The following is a 15,721-nucleotide window of genomic DNA, read 5'->3' on the forward strand; positions in this document are numbered from 1 at the left end:
TCTATATGGGACCATGCAAAACAATCGACATTAGATTGAAGAAATTTAATTAACTTGTTCCTGAGCTCTGAGGTTAACCCCATGCCCAGGTATACCTTTCTATCCGGTAGGTGTTTGAACAAGATGACTTGCTCAGGTTCCTCCACGGTAGATTTGGTTGCATCCGAGTCATCCGGTAATACAAATGATCTAGGCACGTCGAAATCGTCCTTTTCACCAGTCGGGTCCGATCTATTCTACTCCGCTTTCGAACCCATATTCTTTAATTGCTATTTAGTGTCCTTGCCATTTCCCCCTCGGTTCGGGTTTTTAACTTCGGGAAGAACAGCGGTGTAGTGTTGATGGTATCGCCCTCATGCTATGAATCCACGGTCTGCTGAGCAAAGAATTATACTTCATATCTCCCTCGATGATGTAGAATACCGTCTGCTGTATGGTGCCGTCAATGTTGACCGGCAAAGAAATTTCACCCTTCGTGGTTTCGCTTGCCATATTGAACCCGCTGAGTACTCGGGCTACCGGTACAATCTGGTCGAGTAGCCTCAGCTGTTCTACCACTCTCCACCGGATGATGTTGGCCGAACTACCTGGGTCAATCAAAATACGTTTAACTTGTGATTTGAAAATAAGGATAGAAATTACCAATGCATCATTGTGCGGTTGAATGATGCCTTCTGCATCCTCGTTACTGAAGGAGATGGAACCCTCGGGTACATAGTCCCGGTTGCGCTTCTCTCGTACAATTGAAACCTTTGTTCGTTTCATCACCGGCCCTCGTGGAGCATCCGTTCCCCCAATTATCATATTGATTACATGTTGAGGTTCCACCGGCTCTGCACGTTTGTGACTCTCCCTTTCTTTGTAGTGGTTTTTGGCTCGTTCACTCAGGAATTCTCGAAGGTGGCCATTCTTCAATAAACAAGCTACCTCCTCCCTTAATTGACGACAGTCTTCAGTTCTGTGTCTATGGGTCTCATGATATTCACACACCACGCTCGGGTCCCGTTGACCCGGGTCTGACCTCAATGGCCTTGGCCATCTAGCCTCCGTGATACGGTCGATAGCTGAGACGAGGTCCGAGGTGTTGATGTTAAAGTTGTACTCCGATATCCTCGGTACATCTTTGTTGCTAACCGAACTCCCAACATCACTTCTAAATGATAGGCCTCGATTGTTTGACGGGCGTTCGGCCCGTTTATCACCCCTACCAGAGAAGTGACTGGGGCCAACCCTCGATTTTTTTGACCAGAAGCTCAATTTTTTCGAATGAGAGTATGGTCGATACCTTTCCCTCGATGGTCGCGTCTCTGGCTCGTAATTCTTCCTCGACCTCTCAAAGCTTTTGCTCATATCTGTTATGAACATCTGCCCAGGTTACAGCCTCATACTCCAACAAGTTTTCTTTCAGTTTGAATGAAGCAGTTGAGCTCCGAGGGTTAAGCCCTTTGGTGAAAGCTTGTGTAGCCTATTCTTCCGGAACTGGAGGGAGCTCTATCCGTTCCCTTGGGAAGCGGTTCATAAATTCTCGTAACAACTCATCGTCCCTCTGGGCTATTCGGAAGATGTCCGCCTTCCGGGCCTGCACCTTCTTAGCTCCGACATGGGCTTTGATGAATGCATCTGCGAGTATTTCGAAGGAAGTGATGGAATGCTCAGGCAGATGGTTATACCAAGTCAACGCTCCTTTCGATAGTGTTTCCCCAATTTTTTTCAACAATACGGACTCAATTTCATCCTCTTCGACATTATTGCCTTTTATGGCACAGGTGTACGAAGTCACGTGCTCTTGTGGGTCTGTTGTACCATCGTATTTTGGGATATCCGGCATCTTAAACCTTTTTGGGATTAACTTCGGAGCCGCACTAGGAGGGAAAGGCCTTTGAATGTACCTCTTTGAATCCGGCCCTTTCAGAATCGGCGGAGCTCCCGGAATCTGATCCACCCGAGAGTTATACGTTTCCACCCTCTTCTCCGTTGAATCTACCCGCTTTGCCAAGGTCTCGAGCATCTTCAGAACTTCGGTGGACGATCCTGCTCCGGATCCATTACTCTCGACTATTCGTGTTTCATCCCTCCTTGGTTCGGTGACCCCTTTTGACCTTACCGGAGCTGCCTTGTCGTTTTTGCTCTGCAGCTGAGCTATTGCAATCCCCTGTTCGGCTATGGCGGTCCCCTGTTCCTGCAACATTTCAAATATTAAACGTAAGTTAATCTCATCCGGAATATCCGGTGTCTTTCGGCCTTTAGCCCGGGACAAAGTAATTGTGTTATGAATATTCAAGGGATCGGTGGCCGGAAAGGCGGCATTCTCCTAATTCACGGTATTCTGCCGGTTGAGGCCTTCTCTCGAATCAACAGAGTTTGGGTCGATTGGATCTGCAGGTAGGTTTCGTAACCCACTGTTGTTCTCGTTTTCAGCCACAATTTCGTTGTTGTTCACATGACCGGACTGTCCGCTGCTTGCCATTTTATCCGTTTTTTGCGAAAATTAGCAGGTTCCTCGATCAACGGGTAAAAGAAAGTAGAAGCAAAGATTAAAAAACCACTATTATCCTAGCCCCACGGTGGGCGCCAAACTGTTTTCCCCGGATTCGGTAACAATTAAATTTGTAAGTGAGGTATAGGATATGTGGATGAATTTTAATCTATTTGGTTGGTATGAAATGTCTATGGATTATATATATTATATATATATATATATATATATATATGTGTGTGTGTGTGTGTGTGTGTGTGTGTGTGTGTGTGTGTGTGTGTGTGTGTGTGTATTATGTGTGATTGGTGATTTATGCCAAATATATATATTAAGTAATATATTATATTGAATGAATAAGTAAAGCTAAGGAAGAACCACAAAAACCAAAAGAGAGAGAGAGAGAGAGAGAGAGAGAGAGAGAGAGAGAGAGAGAGAGAGAGAGAGAGAGAGTTTCACTATATTTGACTATTACAATGTTGAGATCTGAAAAAAGCTAACCCCAAAAAGGGGAAGAATGTCCTCTATTTATAGGTATGCCTTATGGGCCATGAATACAACACAAAAGCCCTTATGAATAAAGAAACCCTAAAAAAGATAAGGTAGGACCGTACGGTCTGACACCCGTACGGTCGTCAGTGCAAATGGCAGAACGGTTTCCTGACGCGTGGCAACATCGCAACCGGTTAACCGGACCAACGGACACGTTGATCTTGGATCGGCGTACCCGGACCAACGGACACGCTTTTCTTGTCTCGGGTCAATTGCATCCGGTACGATACCCCGGTGTGAAGAAAAGACCGAACATGCTCGTGCTCATTTGGACTTACCCTCGGCTCCGGATTCACCGGTCACACATTGACCCGGTTTTTACCGTATACACTAATCTTGTTTCGTGGTGCTCCAACAAGCAACATGTTGTAGCAAGGTAGAGCATATAAATTGAATATCGTGGCCTTGCTGCTGTTGCGGCTGAAAATACATGGATTTAAAATCCTCTCAAGGAATCGCATGTTGTGTTACCTACAGCTCGCATATTGTGGTGTGACACTTTTCAGCCACCAACCAGATGGCTATTCCTATTTTCCATGCACGTACCAAACATATTAAGTTAGATTTTTATTCTGTAAGAGAAGGTTGCTGCAAAAAACTCAGTTGTGGGCCACATCAACCCTCTTGGTCAGCTAATAAACATTCTAACCAAGAGTTTATCCTACGAAGGTTCCATTTTCTGCTTGACAAGCTTGATGTGGTTTCACCACAACTGCACTTGCGGGAGGCTGTTAGGGATAAGCATGATTCGTGTATAAAGCCAAGTTAGTTATTAACATTTTGAATTTCAAACTACGGGTGTATATGAACCGGGTTGGTTCGGGTTTTTTAAAGACCAAATCAAACTAATTGCATCGGGTTTTTAAATCTATAAACCAAACCAAACCAACAAAAAGTCGGGTTTTTCAACATCGGGTTTTTTCGGGTTGCTTGGGTTTTTCTGGTTTTTTCCAGTAAAGTTTTCATACAAAACATATAACTTGTACTTCAAATATTTCTTTAGTCCTAGTAAGATACGACTATCTAATTAAGATATTTATTAAGAAAAAAATAACACAAAACGTGAGATGAGAGATGACATCGTACTAAAATATTCAACAAAAAAAAAAATAATGAAATTGCATAAAATAAAATTATCATAATTTAAAAGTACTACATGCTACAATAAATATGGCTAATTTATAAGGCATGTAGATAATGATCATAATCTAAAATTACTAAGTCAATTTAAAATAAGTACGGCTAATAAGTATTAATTACATGACTAGCTATTAAAGAAAAAAAAAAATTAAGTTATGTATTTTTACTTTCTAAACTAATATAAAACTAAAGAATAGATATCAACATTATTGTCATTCCAGTGTTAGATATGAATTACTTTTGTTAGCATTAGTATTGATTTGATTTTTGTTGAGTTTTATTTGAGTTATTAATATCATTTGACTATAAAACTTATTGGACCATTCAAAATTCTAATTCCAAGCTTGAAATAATATGTTAAAAGACAAAAACTATGAAAAAGTTAAAGAAACATTTATAAATTAAATTATAAATAAATATTGCTATGTATAAAATATGTTTGAAATTTTATAAATCTAATGTCGGGTTGGTTTAATTCGGTTTGACTTTTTTTTAGTTAAAACCAAACCAAACCAATAATATTCGGGTTTTTCTTTTTAAAACCAAATCAAGTCAAACCAAACCACTAGTCGGGTTTTTTTCTCGGTTTGGTTCTAATTATCATTTTTGGTGCAGTTTGTCGGTTTGTTTTGTACACCCCTATTTCAAACTATACGTAAAATAGAATAGGAGCCCTAGATAATCTTTTTTTCAAACTCTGTATACTTTATCCTACATGTTGTGTATCACTTGTATATATAGAAGACTAACCGTCCTACTTCATGAATATACAAAAAAGCTTTCCCTTCAATTCACAAACTCTTATATATTGTTTACACTAAACAAATATATTTAAAAGTTAAATTACATAGACTTAACAATGTTTGGGTGACAAAAATTTATTTCATTGATTTATTAGTTTGATAGTTGCATAGAGTTAAATATGAGGTGCGAAGGATGGTAGAAAGTAGGAGTGTTCATGGGTCGGTTTGGGTCGGCTTTTGGGTTAAAATTAAAATCAAACCAATCTAGTTGGTTTTTTAAATTATTAAAACCAAATCAAATCAAACCAAACCAAATATAATATATATTCATCGGTTTGGTTATAGTCTGTTTAGTTCAGTTTGAGTCGGTTTTTCCATTTTTAAGAAAACTAATGGTATTTCTCTCTTTCATGTTTTTTTCCCCTATAATTAGGAGAGAATTTTCTATCATTTTCCAACTTATAATTCGTTATTACCCTTTATTGTAGTAGCTATAGTTTTCTCGGATTATAGAGAAAATGTCTTAGGATTTATTTTAATTAAGTGAATAAAGTTTATAATAAATACAAAAAATAAATCTATGTAAATCTCATAGTTGTTTTTTTTTTTTGGAATAAATGAGTTTGAATTCATGAATTTCTTTTTAAAAATGAGCTTAAGGTATAAAGTTCATTAACCCATTAGAGATAAATAAAATTTTACTTAAAAAGTGTAGAAATTATATAAAGGTATTTATAAAAATTAATATATTGTATATATATATATATATAATTATTAAAAATTATGTATAAAATTGTCGATTTGAATCGATTTTTAATCAAATGGTGAACACGCCTAGCTAGAAAGAAAGATTAGGAGGGCTCACAAAAAGGGTAAAGCTTGTCTAATTTTGTGACTTGAACCCCACAAGGCCACAAGTTGACAAATAGAGAAGCAGAAGAGAGAAGCAAAGTAGCGCCTTTCTTGCTAAAACCCCATACCTGACTACCAAGTCTCAACCATTTCTTTGTTCACTCCTCTCCATAATTCCTCTACTGGGTACCTGAAATCAAGAATAAAGAATGACAGTTGCGAAAACTGGTTGTTCGTTTTCCTGTGTTTTGACCTCTCTTTCTTCACCCTTTCAATCCAACAACACGAGCACGGTACCCTACTCTTTTCTGCTTATTTGAAGTGTTTTTGTATGTTTTACTTGCAATAATCTTGCTGCTTTTCCCTGAATGCCTACGTTATTAGATTGCCATTCAATTTAAGGATGTTCAGAGAGCTTGTTGTTAAATGAGTACAAAATATTTACTTTCCCAATTGTTGTTAACTGCAGAGGGATTTCAAAAAGAATAATGGTCCACTCTGAAATGCTTAAAATTAACTTATATTTTCTGCTCCTTATATCCTTTTTCTTCTCATTTTTATTTTTTACTTTTTGGTTTTCTGATTTTTTGTGCGATATATGGTGTTTCTATTCGGTAGAATTTGTGCCCTCTTGTCTGAATGGAACATCAAAATTTGTTTTCAGGTGATTCAATCCCTTAAAACTTCTAGTTTGTCCTACAGGACATGAATACCAGAATTATGGGTTAGATACTTGTAAATTCTATTTGGAGTCATTTATATCTTTGAACTACCCAACGACTCTTCATTGTCCTTTCTGCGCCAAGCTTTAAAAGATGAGGCCTAAGCATAACATCAGGTTTCTTAGAGCAAAAAAGAATTATTAAAGAAATGATTGTGCTGAGATATTGCAATATGCTATACAATTAGATTGGTGAAAAGATTGAGGAAGAGTCAATGGGTTTGGGTAATATGAAAGAATGAACAAGCAAAGGAAGATGACCTTACACTAGCAGTCTGAGAGCGGGTGAGGTCTATGGAAGTGATGAAGACTCAGTAAATGCTGGTGACATCATTGCACATTGGTTTAATGGAGAACTCGAGCATGCAAGTGTTGTGGATATACTTATGCTTCCCTGATATGAAAGTAATGAATTAAGCTACCAAGAGAGGATGAATCAAGAGGAGGTGTCAAGGTGGGTACAACAACAACATACACAGTGAAATCCCATAAAGTGGGGTCTGGGGAGGGTAGAGTGTACGCAAACCTTACCCCTACCTTGGGAGGTAGAGAGGTTGTTTCCGGTAGACCCTCAGCACAAAGGACAAGCAATTCAAGGTGGTGGTAAAAAGAAATATATTTAGTTTTCTCTTACGAATTGAAAGGAACAGATTTGAAAGAATTACGCAGGTAACAAAATGCCCATCTCCGAGGAAGAAGAGTAATAGAGAGGTGAAGCTGGTGTAGATCAATATGAATTTTGGGGTTGACACTAAGAGTAAAGGAAGAGGTTGCTATGAATTACAGAAGATGAAGATGAAAATATTTTGTTGGAATATTTTTTATTAGAAAAGAAAGATGGTTAGGATGGTGTTGCGGAAGTGAAAAATCGTCTTGTTTGCTTTATTGAAACAAAGATGAAAATATATAATTCATCAATCATAAAACAAATCTGGTGGAGTCACAGGGCAACAGTGGGATCACTGTTATTTTATGGGATAAAAGAAGATGGAACTGTTTCAACAAGTTGATGGTTGTTCTTACAATTTCTGGCTGGAAGAAATTAACACAGGGCTTTAAATGCATTTTCACCGACTTTAATGTCACAAGGTTCAATGATGAAAACTAGGAAGATAAACAAAAAAAAATTCCAGGTCTATGAGAATTTTCAAAATGCATCGAATACTTGGCTCTCATAGACCTTCCATTACATGGGGGTCGTTTTACTTGGTTTAAAGGTAGCAATGAAGGTGTCACATCTAGAATATATGTAGATTTCTGATGTTTTAAGATTGGGATGAATCATTTAAGGACATTAAACAGAAGGTAATACCAAGAATTTTATCAGATCATTTCCCTATTATACTTGTTTGTGGAAACTTGAAAAAGAGAAAGGATATTTTAAATTTGAAAATATGTGGTTAGAGCATGATTATTTCCTGAAGTTAGTGGAACAATGGTGGGAGCAATATGAATTTCATGGGAGACCAGATCTGGTGCTAGCAAAAAAGCTGCAAAGACTGAAGGAAGACATAAAAATGGGACAAGAGGTATTTGGCAACCTTGGGAAAAGAAAGACGCAGTCTTAACTAGATTGGAAGAGATTGATCACAGATCTCGTCAAATACAGATTTGAACGTAGAAAAAAACCACTCTCATGAAAGAATTTGAAGAGATTGTCAATGCAGAGAGGTGTCTTAGAGGAAAAAGTCAAGGAGATTGTGGCTTAAGCAAGGAGATAGGAATACAAAATATTTTCATAAGCTGACCAACTCCCACAAAAGATTTAACAATATTGATCTTATGGAGATTGACAGCAGAATTACAGAAAATAATAAGGAAATCAGGGATCATATTGTGACTTCTACCAGAATTTATTCCCTGATACTGAAATGTACAGATCACAATGAATAGGTGATAAGTTGGCGAAATGAACGGATGAAAAGAACATTTGGCTACCGAGGCAGTTTACTGTGGCGGAAATTAGTGAAGTTATTAACAAGTTTGAAGGTGATAAAGCACTGGGGCTGGATGGATTTGATACGACATTCTTCCATAAATGTTGAAAGATTGTAAAGACGACATCTTGAAGACGGGAGTTCTTTTATCAGAAAGGAACTTATGAGAAGAGCTTCAGTGGAACACTCTAGATCTCCAAAAAAAAAAAAAAAAAGGAGCAATGAATATAAAAGACTACTGGTCTACCAGTCTTTTGGGGAGTATATATAAAATTATTGTCAAAGCTTTGACTGAAAGGTTAAAAAGGTTTATGGATAAATTGGTATCTGTCACTCAGAATGCTTCATTTAAGGAAGGCAAATTGCAGATGCATCATTGGAGGCCAATGAGGTTTCTGATTACTATTTGAAGATGGCGAAAGAAGCAAGCTGGATTCGGTGAAGGCATATGACCATATTAGTTGGCAATTCCTTTCACAATACCAAATGGCGGAGACAAATAGATTAAAACTTGCATTTCCATAGTCAAATTTTCAGTCTTGATCAATGGGAGTCCGAAAGAATTTTTTAAAATCTCAAAGGGACCTTAGGCGGCAAGAAGATCCGCTGCCTCCTTACTTGCTTGTTCTAGCCATGGAAGTGTTTAGTAAGATGTTGCATAGCCCTTCTTGCAAAGGTTTTGAGATTGAAGGTGCTCATGGAAATATTTTGGAAATTAATCATATTCTATATGCTTATGACACTGGTGTAATGTAAAGCTGATAGAATGCAACTTTTGCATTCGAAAATTTTACTTTTAGCATTTGAAGCAGTTTCTCGGGTTTAAGATGAACCTTATCAAAAGTAGTCTTTTCTCTGTAAATGTGGACAATCTTATCGATGACTTTGCTGAAATTTTGGGTTGTAACACCAAGAAGTTCCCCACTACATACCTTGGATTTGCCAAGGTGTTATGGACAAGTGTGAGAAAAAATTGGTTTTATGGAAAAGCAGTATATCTCTTCTCGTGGAAGATTGAACCAGTGAATTGTGTTTTGGATGGAATCCCCAATTATTTAATGTCTCTAGTACCAATCCTAACAAAAGTGGAGAATGCATCAGTAAGCTGAGAAGGAACTTTATTTGGGAAGCTAATGCAGATAGTAGAAATATCCATATGATAAGATGTCAAAGATCATAAGGAACAAAAAGAAGGGAGGCTTTGTGTGAGGGACTTAAATCTGCCTCCTCTATAAGTGGTTATGGAGATGAATGGTAACAATGATGCTATATGGAAGATAGTGATTAATCGCAAGTATGAAAGGGAGGGATTCTGGTAGCCTGAGCATGTGAACAACTCTTTTGGAGCGGCGATGTGAAAATAGATAGCTGGTTTTGGGGAGAGTTTAAAAATAACATTAAATTAAAGGTTGGGAAATAGAAGGAAAATTAAACTGTGGACTGATAGATGGTATGAAGAAGGATTGTTAAATGATCAATTTCCTTTCATTTATAGCCTGGTGAAGAATCAAGATTGTTAGATGGTTGACTGCCTTATGGAAAACGAGTGGGATTTTCAGGTTAGGAGAAACTTTAGTGACTGAGAACAGGATGAAGTTAGTGTGATTTTTTTTTTTTTTTTGAAGAAAATTCAGACAACAATTATTGATGAAAACAAGGAAGACACTCAGGTTTGGCTTGCGAACAATATGGGAAGATAATATGGTGAATTTTTTTTTTGAACGGTTACAAGATCATTATCTTGATTCAGAGACATTCTGGCCCTGGAATCTTTTTGGAAAATTAAGGCCGCAACCAAAGTTGCATGTTTTGGGCAGGTTGCTGCTTATGAAGCTTGCTCGACCTAATATAGTTTACAGAAAAGGGATTCAGTTTGTGTAATAGATACTTTAGTATGATCGCTCTGCAGAAAGAGGCAAGAATGATATAATAAGGGTTTTAATTCAGGTGCAGGCTTGCAACACCTAAACTCATACATTATTTTCCAAGATTGGTTTGACTAATAGCATGTTGTACTCTGGAAGAGTTTCTTTTTTCTATTTTTTTAATGACGCTGGTGCAGGTCAGCTTGCACGCACCTCTATTATTCGACCAGATTTTGCTAGCTCTCACCAGCACATGTCTCAGGTAACTCTACCCAATAGGGCTTACTCTGGAAGAGTTTGAATCATGAGAAATTTAAAGGGAGAAGGATTCACTAGATCTTTTTGAGTAGTTTGATAATTTGATAAAGATTTTGGAATTAAAAGGCTGGATGAAAATGTGCTACTTCTACATGGAATAACTGATCTCTCTCTCTCTCTCTATATATATATATATATGTTTGTATCTATGTATGTTATATGTATAAATTTATGTGTATATTATACGGAACAGTCTCTTCTTCCCTCTTGAATACGGAACGGAATTGTTCGTCCTAGGTTACCTATAATCTTACTAGCATGTTTCTTGACTTGCTGGGTGCATACTAAGTGGCTTCATAGTGACCTGAAATTCATTGGTTTGAGATGGTGGACAGGGTCTTTTGGCATGCAACTGTAGTTAATACCTTGAGTCTGATGCGTACCCATATTACTGGGAGTAATACGCTGAATTATTCTCAGCCAAATGATTAGATGTTTCTTCTTTTCTTTGTGGGTTATTCTTGAAGGACTCTTTAAGATTAGCATACTTAAGTTAAAATGTATTTTCTTTATTTTTTCCTCTAGTACCATTGTGTGGTGATGTATGCAATCTTTTCTAGAGTGCTTGTTTGATTCCATGCTTTACCATCCAGGTGAGTGCAAGATCAAGAGTGTTCTGCATGCAGAGCTTTGTGGCAGAACGTCTAAAAAATGATAAAGGTAGTTAGTCAAATTGGAAAGTTCTTTTCTAGATTAAAGTTCTTGTTATGATGCAATTGAACAATGGTTTCCTCTATTATCTGATATAAGTTTTTAAGTTGCATTTGCTTTATCCAAACGGAAAAAGTTTAAGTTTCATTTCCTCCCTTAAATCTCTTATTCTCTTTGTAAGATGGAGTAACAGTAGAACTAGCCAATGTAGCAATTGATAGTATTTGGTTCGCTTCTTGTGGGAATAAATTGTTATTTGAAACTTTAAGTCACTTCTTGTCGTCTTACTAATAGCAAGTCCTCAAAGTGAGTGCTAAACTTCTGTAGGATGACTTTCTGTAACTTTGTTCTCTTCTCTTTTTCTTTTCTCCCGTTGCTTTGGCTATCTTCTGCCATCGCAAGTTGTTAGGTCACGTCATTTCAAGCTTGAAAAGCTAAAGGTGCTGAGAAGTTCGAGTAGGAGACAATTCAGTTTCTTTGCCACTGCGGAGGACCAGTTTCCTGACAGTGAGCTTGAGGAAGATGGTTCTGAGCAAGAAAGTGTTGAATACATTGCATCTGCCAGTGGTTCAAATGTCCAAATTGAAGGTGGTCGTGGTAAGCCGGGGGTACTATCATTCTACAGTCGTCCTTACAGAAGGGAGGAGGAAATTCCTGTGTCCGCTGCTGCAAAGAACCAGAACATTCTACTGTGGTTTGTTGGTCCAGCTGTCCTTGTAGCCTCTTTCATCTTTCCCTCGCTTTACTTGCGCAGGATATTATCAACTATATTTGAGGACTCTTTGTTAACTGGTAGGCAAAACTTATGCCATAACATGTTTCTGACATAGTTATGTTTCTTTCATTTAGTTTATCTACCAACCTGCTTAAACCCCACAAAGAAGAACCCCCCTCCCCCAACCCCCAAGAAAAAGGAAAAAACAAAGATCAAGCTATGATGATCCTTCTGATTGCAGCATCAAATTTTTATTGCCAGTAGCGTAGCAAATTAAATAAGCATACATCCAAAATATGTTTGTTGGTATAATCTTATTATTTTATTATCCTTTCTATTGAAGCTTGCATATATTTTGGGAAACGGAAATCTTCTGAAACTTGTTCAAGCAATTTTTTGTAATTTTTTCTATCAAGGGTCAATTGTCTAGGTATCCCATCAGCTCATTCTCGTCTCTTTTTTATTATCATTCTTTCTTTCTCCAAACAAAATCACCACAAATAGGTGGCAATTTTCAATCATCAGGGCCTTAGAGCTTACTGCAATATATTGATTTATGGACTGTGGAGAGTACCTGCAACTTCAAGAAAATAGCCTTATCTGCACTAAATGGATCGTCTTAGGAAAATTGTGTTAGATGGAGATCTTGTGTCCACCAACCCAATGATTTGTACGCGAGACTATCTGTGTCTAAATCAGGTGTCTGTTATGTGGCTGAAATGTTGATCCTCATTTGCATTGTTGTTATTCAATGTTCAGGCTAAGGTTTTCCTTTCTTTAAGTAATAAAAAAGTAGTCATTTCATTGCACTTTTTCTAAATAAACTGTGCTCTCTACCTGCAGATTTCCTCATCTTGTTCTTCACAGAGGCTTTCTTTTACTGTGGAGTAGCAGTGTTTCTTCTCCTAATAGATCGTTTAAGGAGACCGCTTGAGCTAGTATCTTGTGACAGGAAAATTACCCCACCACTCGGATATAGAATATGTTCAATTTCTATACTAGCACTTAGTCTAATAATTCCAATGGTGACCATGGGGTTTGTCTGGCCATGGACCGGTCCTGCAGCTTCTGCTACTCTTGCCCCCTACCTTGTTGGTATTGTAGTGCAATTTGCTTTTGAGCAGTATGCAAGATATATTGACTCCCCTTCATGGTCTGTTATCCCTATTGTTTTTCAGGTATGGACTAAATCGACTTGGTAATTTCACCTGCAGAGAGGAAACATTGAACACTGGACACTGATTTTTGTTGTATTGTGGCCTCATTACGTTTAACTGGAAATGTCATCAGGAATAAGGCCACCCTCCCCCAAAACCCTCCATTGTTTTTCATAGAAAAAAATTGCAGCTCTTCAAACTTAATTTTTTATTGTCTGGACGTTTAAATCCTTCCAGATATTTCAAATTACCTATATAAACTATCTTTTTTTTAATTCCTTTAAACACTCCACCAGATCCGTGAATAACAGTTTTCATTTTTCAAACTTAACTAAGTTGACTCGTTAAACTTTTGTTACAATATACACTTTTGTTGTTCTAATGGAAAATCCAAGTAAAGATGAAGACTTTTATCTTTACTTGGACGTAACGCTTGTATTTTTTCTGTTTAGGCTGTTTCTGATAACCATTCTGTTTTATTTGCGAAATAACTTCATAATATGTCTCGCCAAAAGCATGGATAGATTATCCAATATTAAGATGACTTTACACTGCTTCCCACTTGTCTTGAAAGAATCTTATGCTCTCTCCCCCTCTCTGATTGAATATGTTAAACACTTGCCAAAGCAAGTTTTATGAGGCTATTTTACTCCTCTTTGGCAGGTTTACAGGCTGCATCAGCTGAATAGGGCAGCACAATTGGTAACAGCCCTTTCTTTGACAGTAAGAGGAGCAGAGATGACTGCCCAGAACTTGGCAATAAATGGCTCATTGAGCACACTTCTAAATGTCCTTCAATTTCTGGGGGTGATTTGTATTTGGTCCCTTTCTAGCTTCATCATGAGATTTTTCCCTTCTGCTACTATGGCTCAGGGCTAAGACATGCTATGTTCTGGTTGCTTGTTTGCTTTGCGAGTGCCACAGGTCTTATTTCTTCAGATGGTTCCTCCTGTTGGCTTGATCTTTGTTGAATCTGAAAGAACATGCATAAGCATGGAAGTCTCTCCAACCATTGCACAAAATTCTTGGCAAATGAAGGAATGCAAGGTATGGCGCTGCGATTATCTTGTCACCTCTTCTGTATTAGGCTCTGAATTTGGACCTCACTAGGAGGGAATACTCGACTCACTAAGATGGGATATTTCATGTACAGTTTAACTTTTGTAATAGATATCTTCTGCAATTTTAACTAGATTGGTAAAACTACCTTAGTAATCATTGTTTCTTGTGCAGTGTGGATAATTTTATCTCTTCCATACATATCTCTGATCTCGATAGGATAATCTGATGATCTCTCGTCAATAACTGTGACCAAAGCACAGTGGACGACGACAAGCTACTGTAACAAATGTTTAAAAAAGAAATGCTTTAAGCCTCTACCATTTGGGAAAAATGAAGTATCAAATATGCGATGATGCCTCTACCATCGGATAAAAATAAAGTTTCCAATATTACAGTTACCAGTTTCAAAAAAATAAAGTTTCCAATATGCCACAATGATGTTTGGTATACGTTTTTTTTTTTTTTTGGGAAAATGATTTATTTTCTGAAAAATATTTTTTTGGCGTTTGGTTGGTGATTGTATAATATTTGTTGAACAGGAAAACATATTTATTGAAGATTGATAAGGAAAACAAATTTATTGAAGATTGATAATAATATTAATAAATCAGACTGTTTTGATGATTTTTCGAGTGTTAAAGAGTAAAATCATGTGAAAATTATTGAACGGAAAACATATTTAACAATATTGAAGATTGATAATAATATTAATAAATCAGACAGTTTTGATGATTTTTTGAGCGTTGAAGAGTAAAATCATGTGAAATTTATTGAACAATATGAATAAAATTACAATAAGAAAAAAGTTAATGTACTTGAAAATGGTCAGTATACATCCTATTTATATAAGGGCAAAAAATGTATATGTACATTGTAAGAGGGTATATATACAGAACATGACGATTGTCACGACCCAAATTCGAGTCCGTGAGAGCACCTACTTATTCCCACCTAGTAGGCGAACCCTTTCCTTCCCAAAATCACACATTAAAGGAACAATATAAAAGAATTCATCGATAAATCATTTTCTATTTATAAATGTAAGAATGTATACAAGTCTTTACAAAAACATTTCCCAAAATTTGGTCTTGACTAGTACAGGAGCTTCTAAGTTGTAACTGGAACCAAACGAAATAAAGTAAAATAAGACAACTCTGTTGGAATGAAGTAATAGAGCCTTCTAGATAGCACCGGCAAGTCTTCGGAGCTAATAAACCACGAGCTCAACCTGAAACAAACCTACACCCCAAAAAGGGTGTAGCAAGAGTAGTATCAGTACAACACTTGTATTGGTAAGCATCATAGGCCGACAATGATTAGAAAATCATAATAACAATAATTAATAACGGATAAGCATGGTAGGCAGCAATTTGGTCAAATAAAGAAATTGTAAGAAAGGGGGGTCCTACCATTTACATGGCTACAATACAGCCCATTTAACCATCTCCAACATCATTCCACTCCACGAATACTCACCAACGAAGAATCTACCCGAAAAGACTACCATTGTAGGACAAGTTCCAACATGACCGAAC

General features: G+C 37.2%; 1 protein-coding gene across 2 annotated transcripts; it reads left to right on the forward strand.

The window, feature by feature from the left end:
- Positions 1-5,798: 5,798 nt before the first annotated feature.
- On the forward strand, positions 5,799-14,342 carry LOC132040827 (uncharacterized). 2 transcript variants are annotated; one of them, XM_059431507.1, is made up of 6 exons: positions 5,805-6,053; positions 6,425-10,545; positions 11,195-11,261; positions 11,655-12,044; positions 12,811-13,145; positions 13,788-14,342. In XM_059431507.1, the coding sequence occupies exons 2-6, from the start codon at positions 10,426-10,428 to the stop codon at positions 14,001-14,003; spliced, it is 1,128 nt and encodes a 375-aa protein (XP_059287490.1). In that variant the 5' UTR covers positions 5,805-6,053; positions 6,425-10,425; the 3' UTR covers positions 14,004-14,342. The 2 variants fall into 2 exon arrangements, with proteins under 2 accessions (XP_059287491.1, XP_059287490.1); XM_059431508.1 differs by lacking the exon at positions 6,425-10,545 and having other exon boundaries at positions 5,799-6,053.
- Positions 14,343-15,721: the final 1,379 nt, after the last annotated feature.

This window comes from Lycium ferocissimum, chromosome 12, assembly GCF_029784015.1.
Source record: "Lycium ferocissimum isolate CSIRO_LF1 chromosome 12, AGI_CSIRO_Lferr_CH_V1, whole genome shotgun sequence".
Lineage (NCBI taxonomy): Eukaryota > Viridiplantae > Streptophyta > Magnoliopsida > Solanales > Solanaceae > Lycium > Lycium ferocissimum.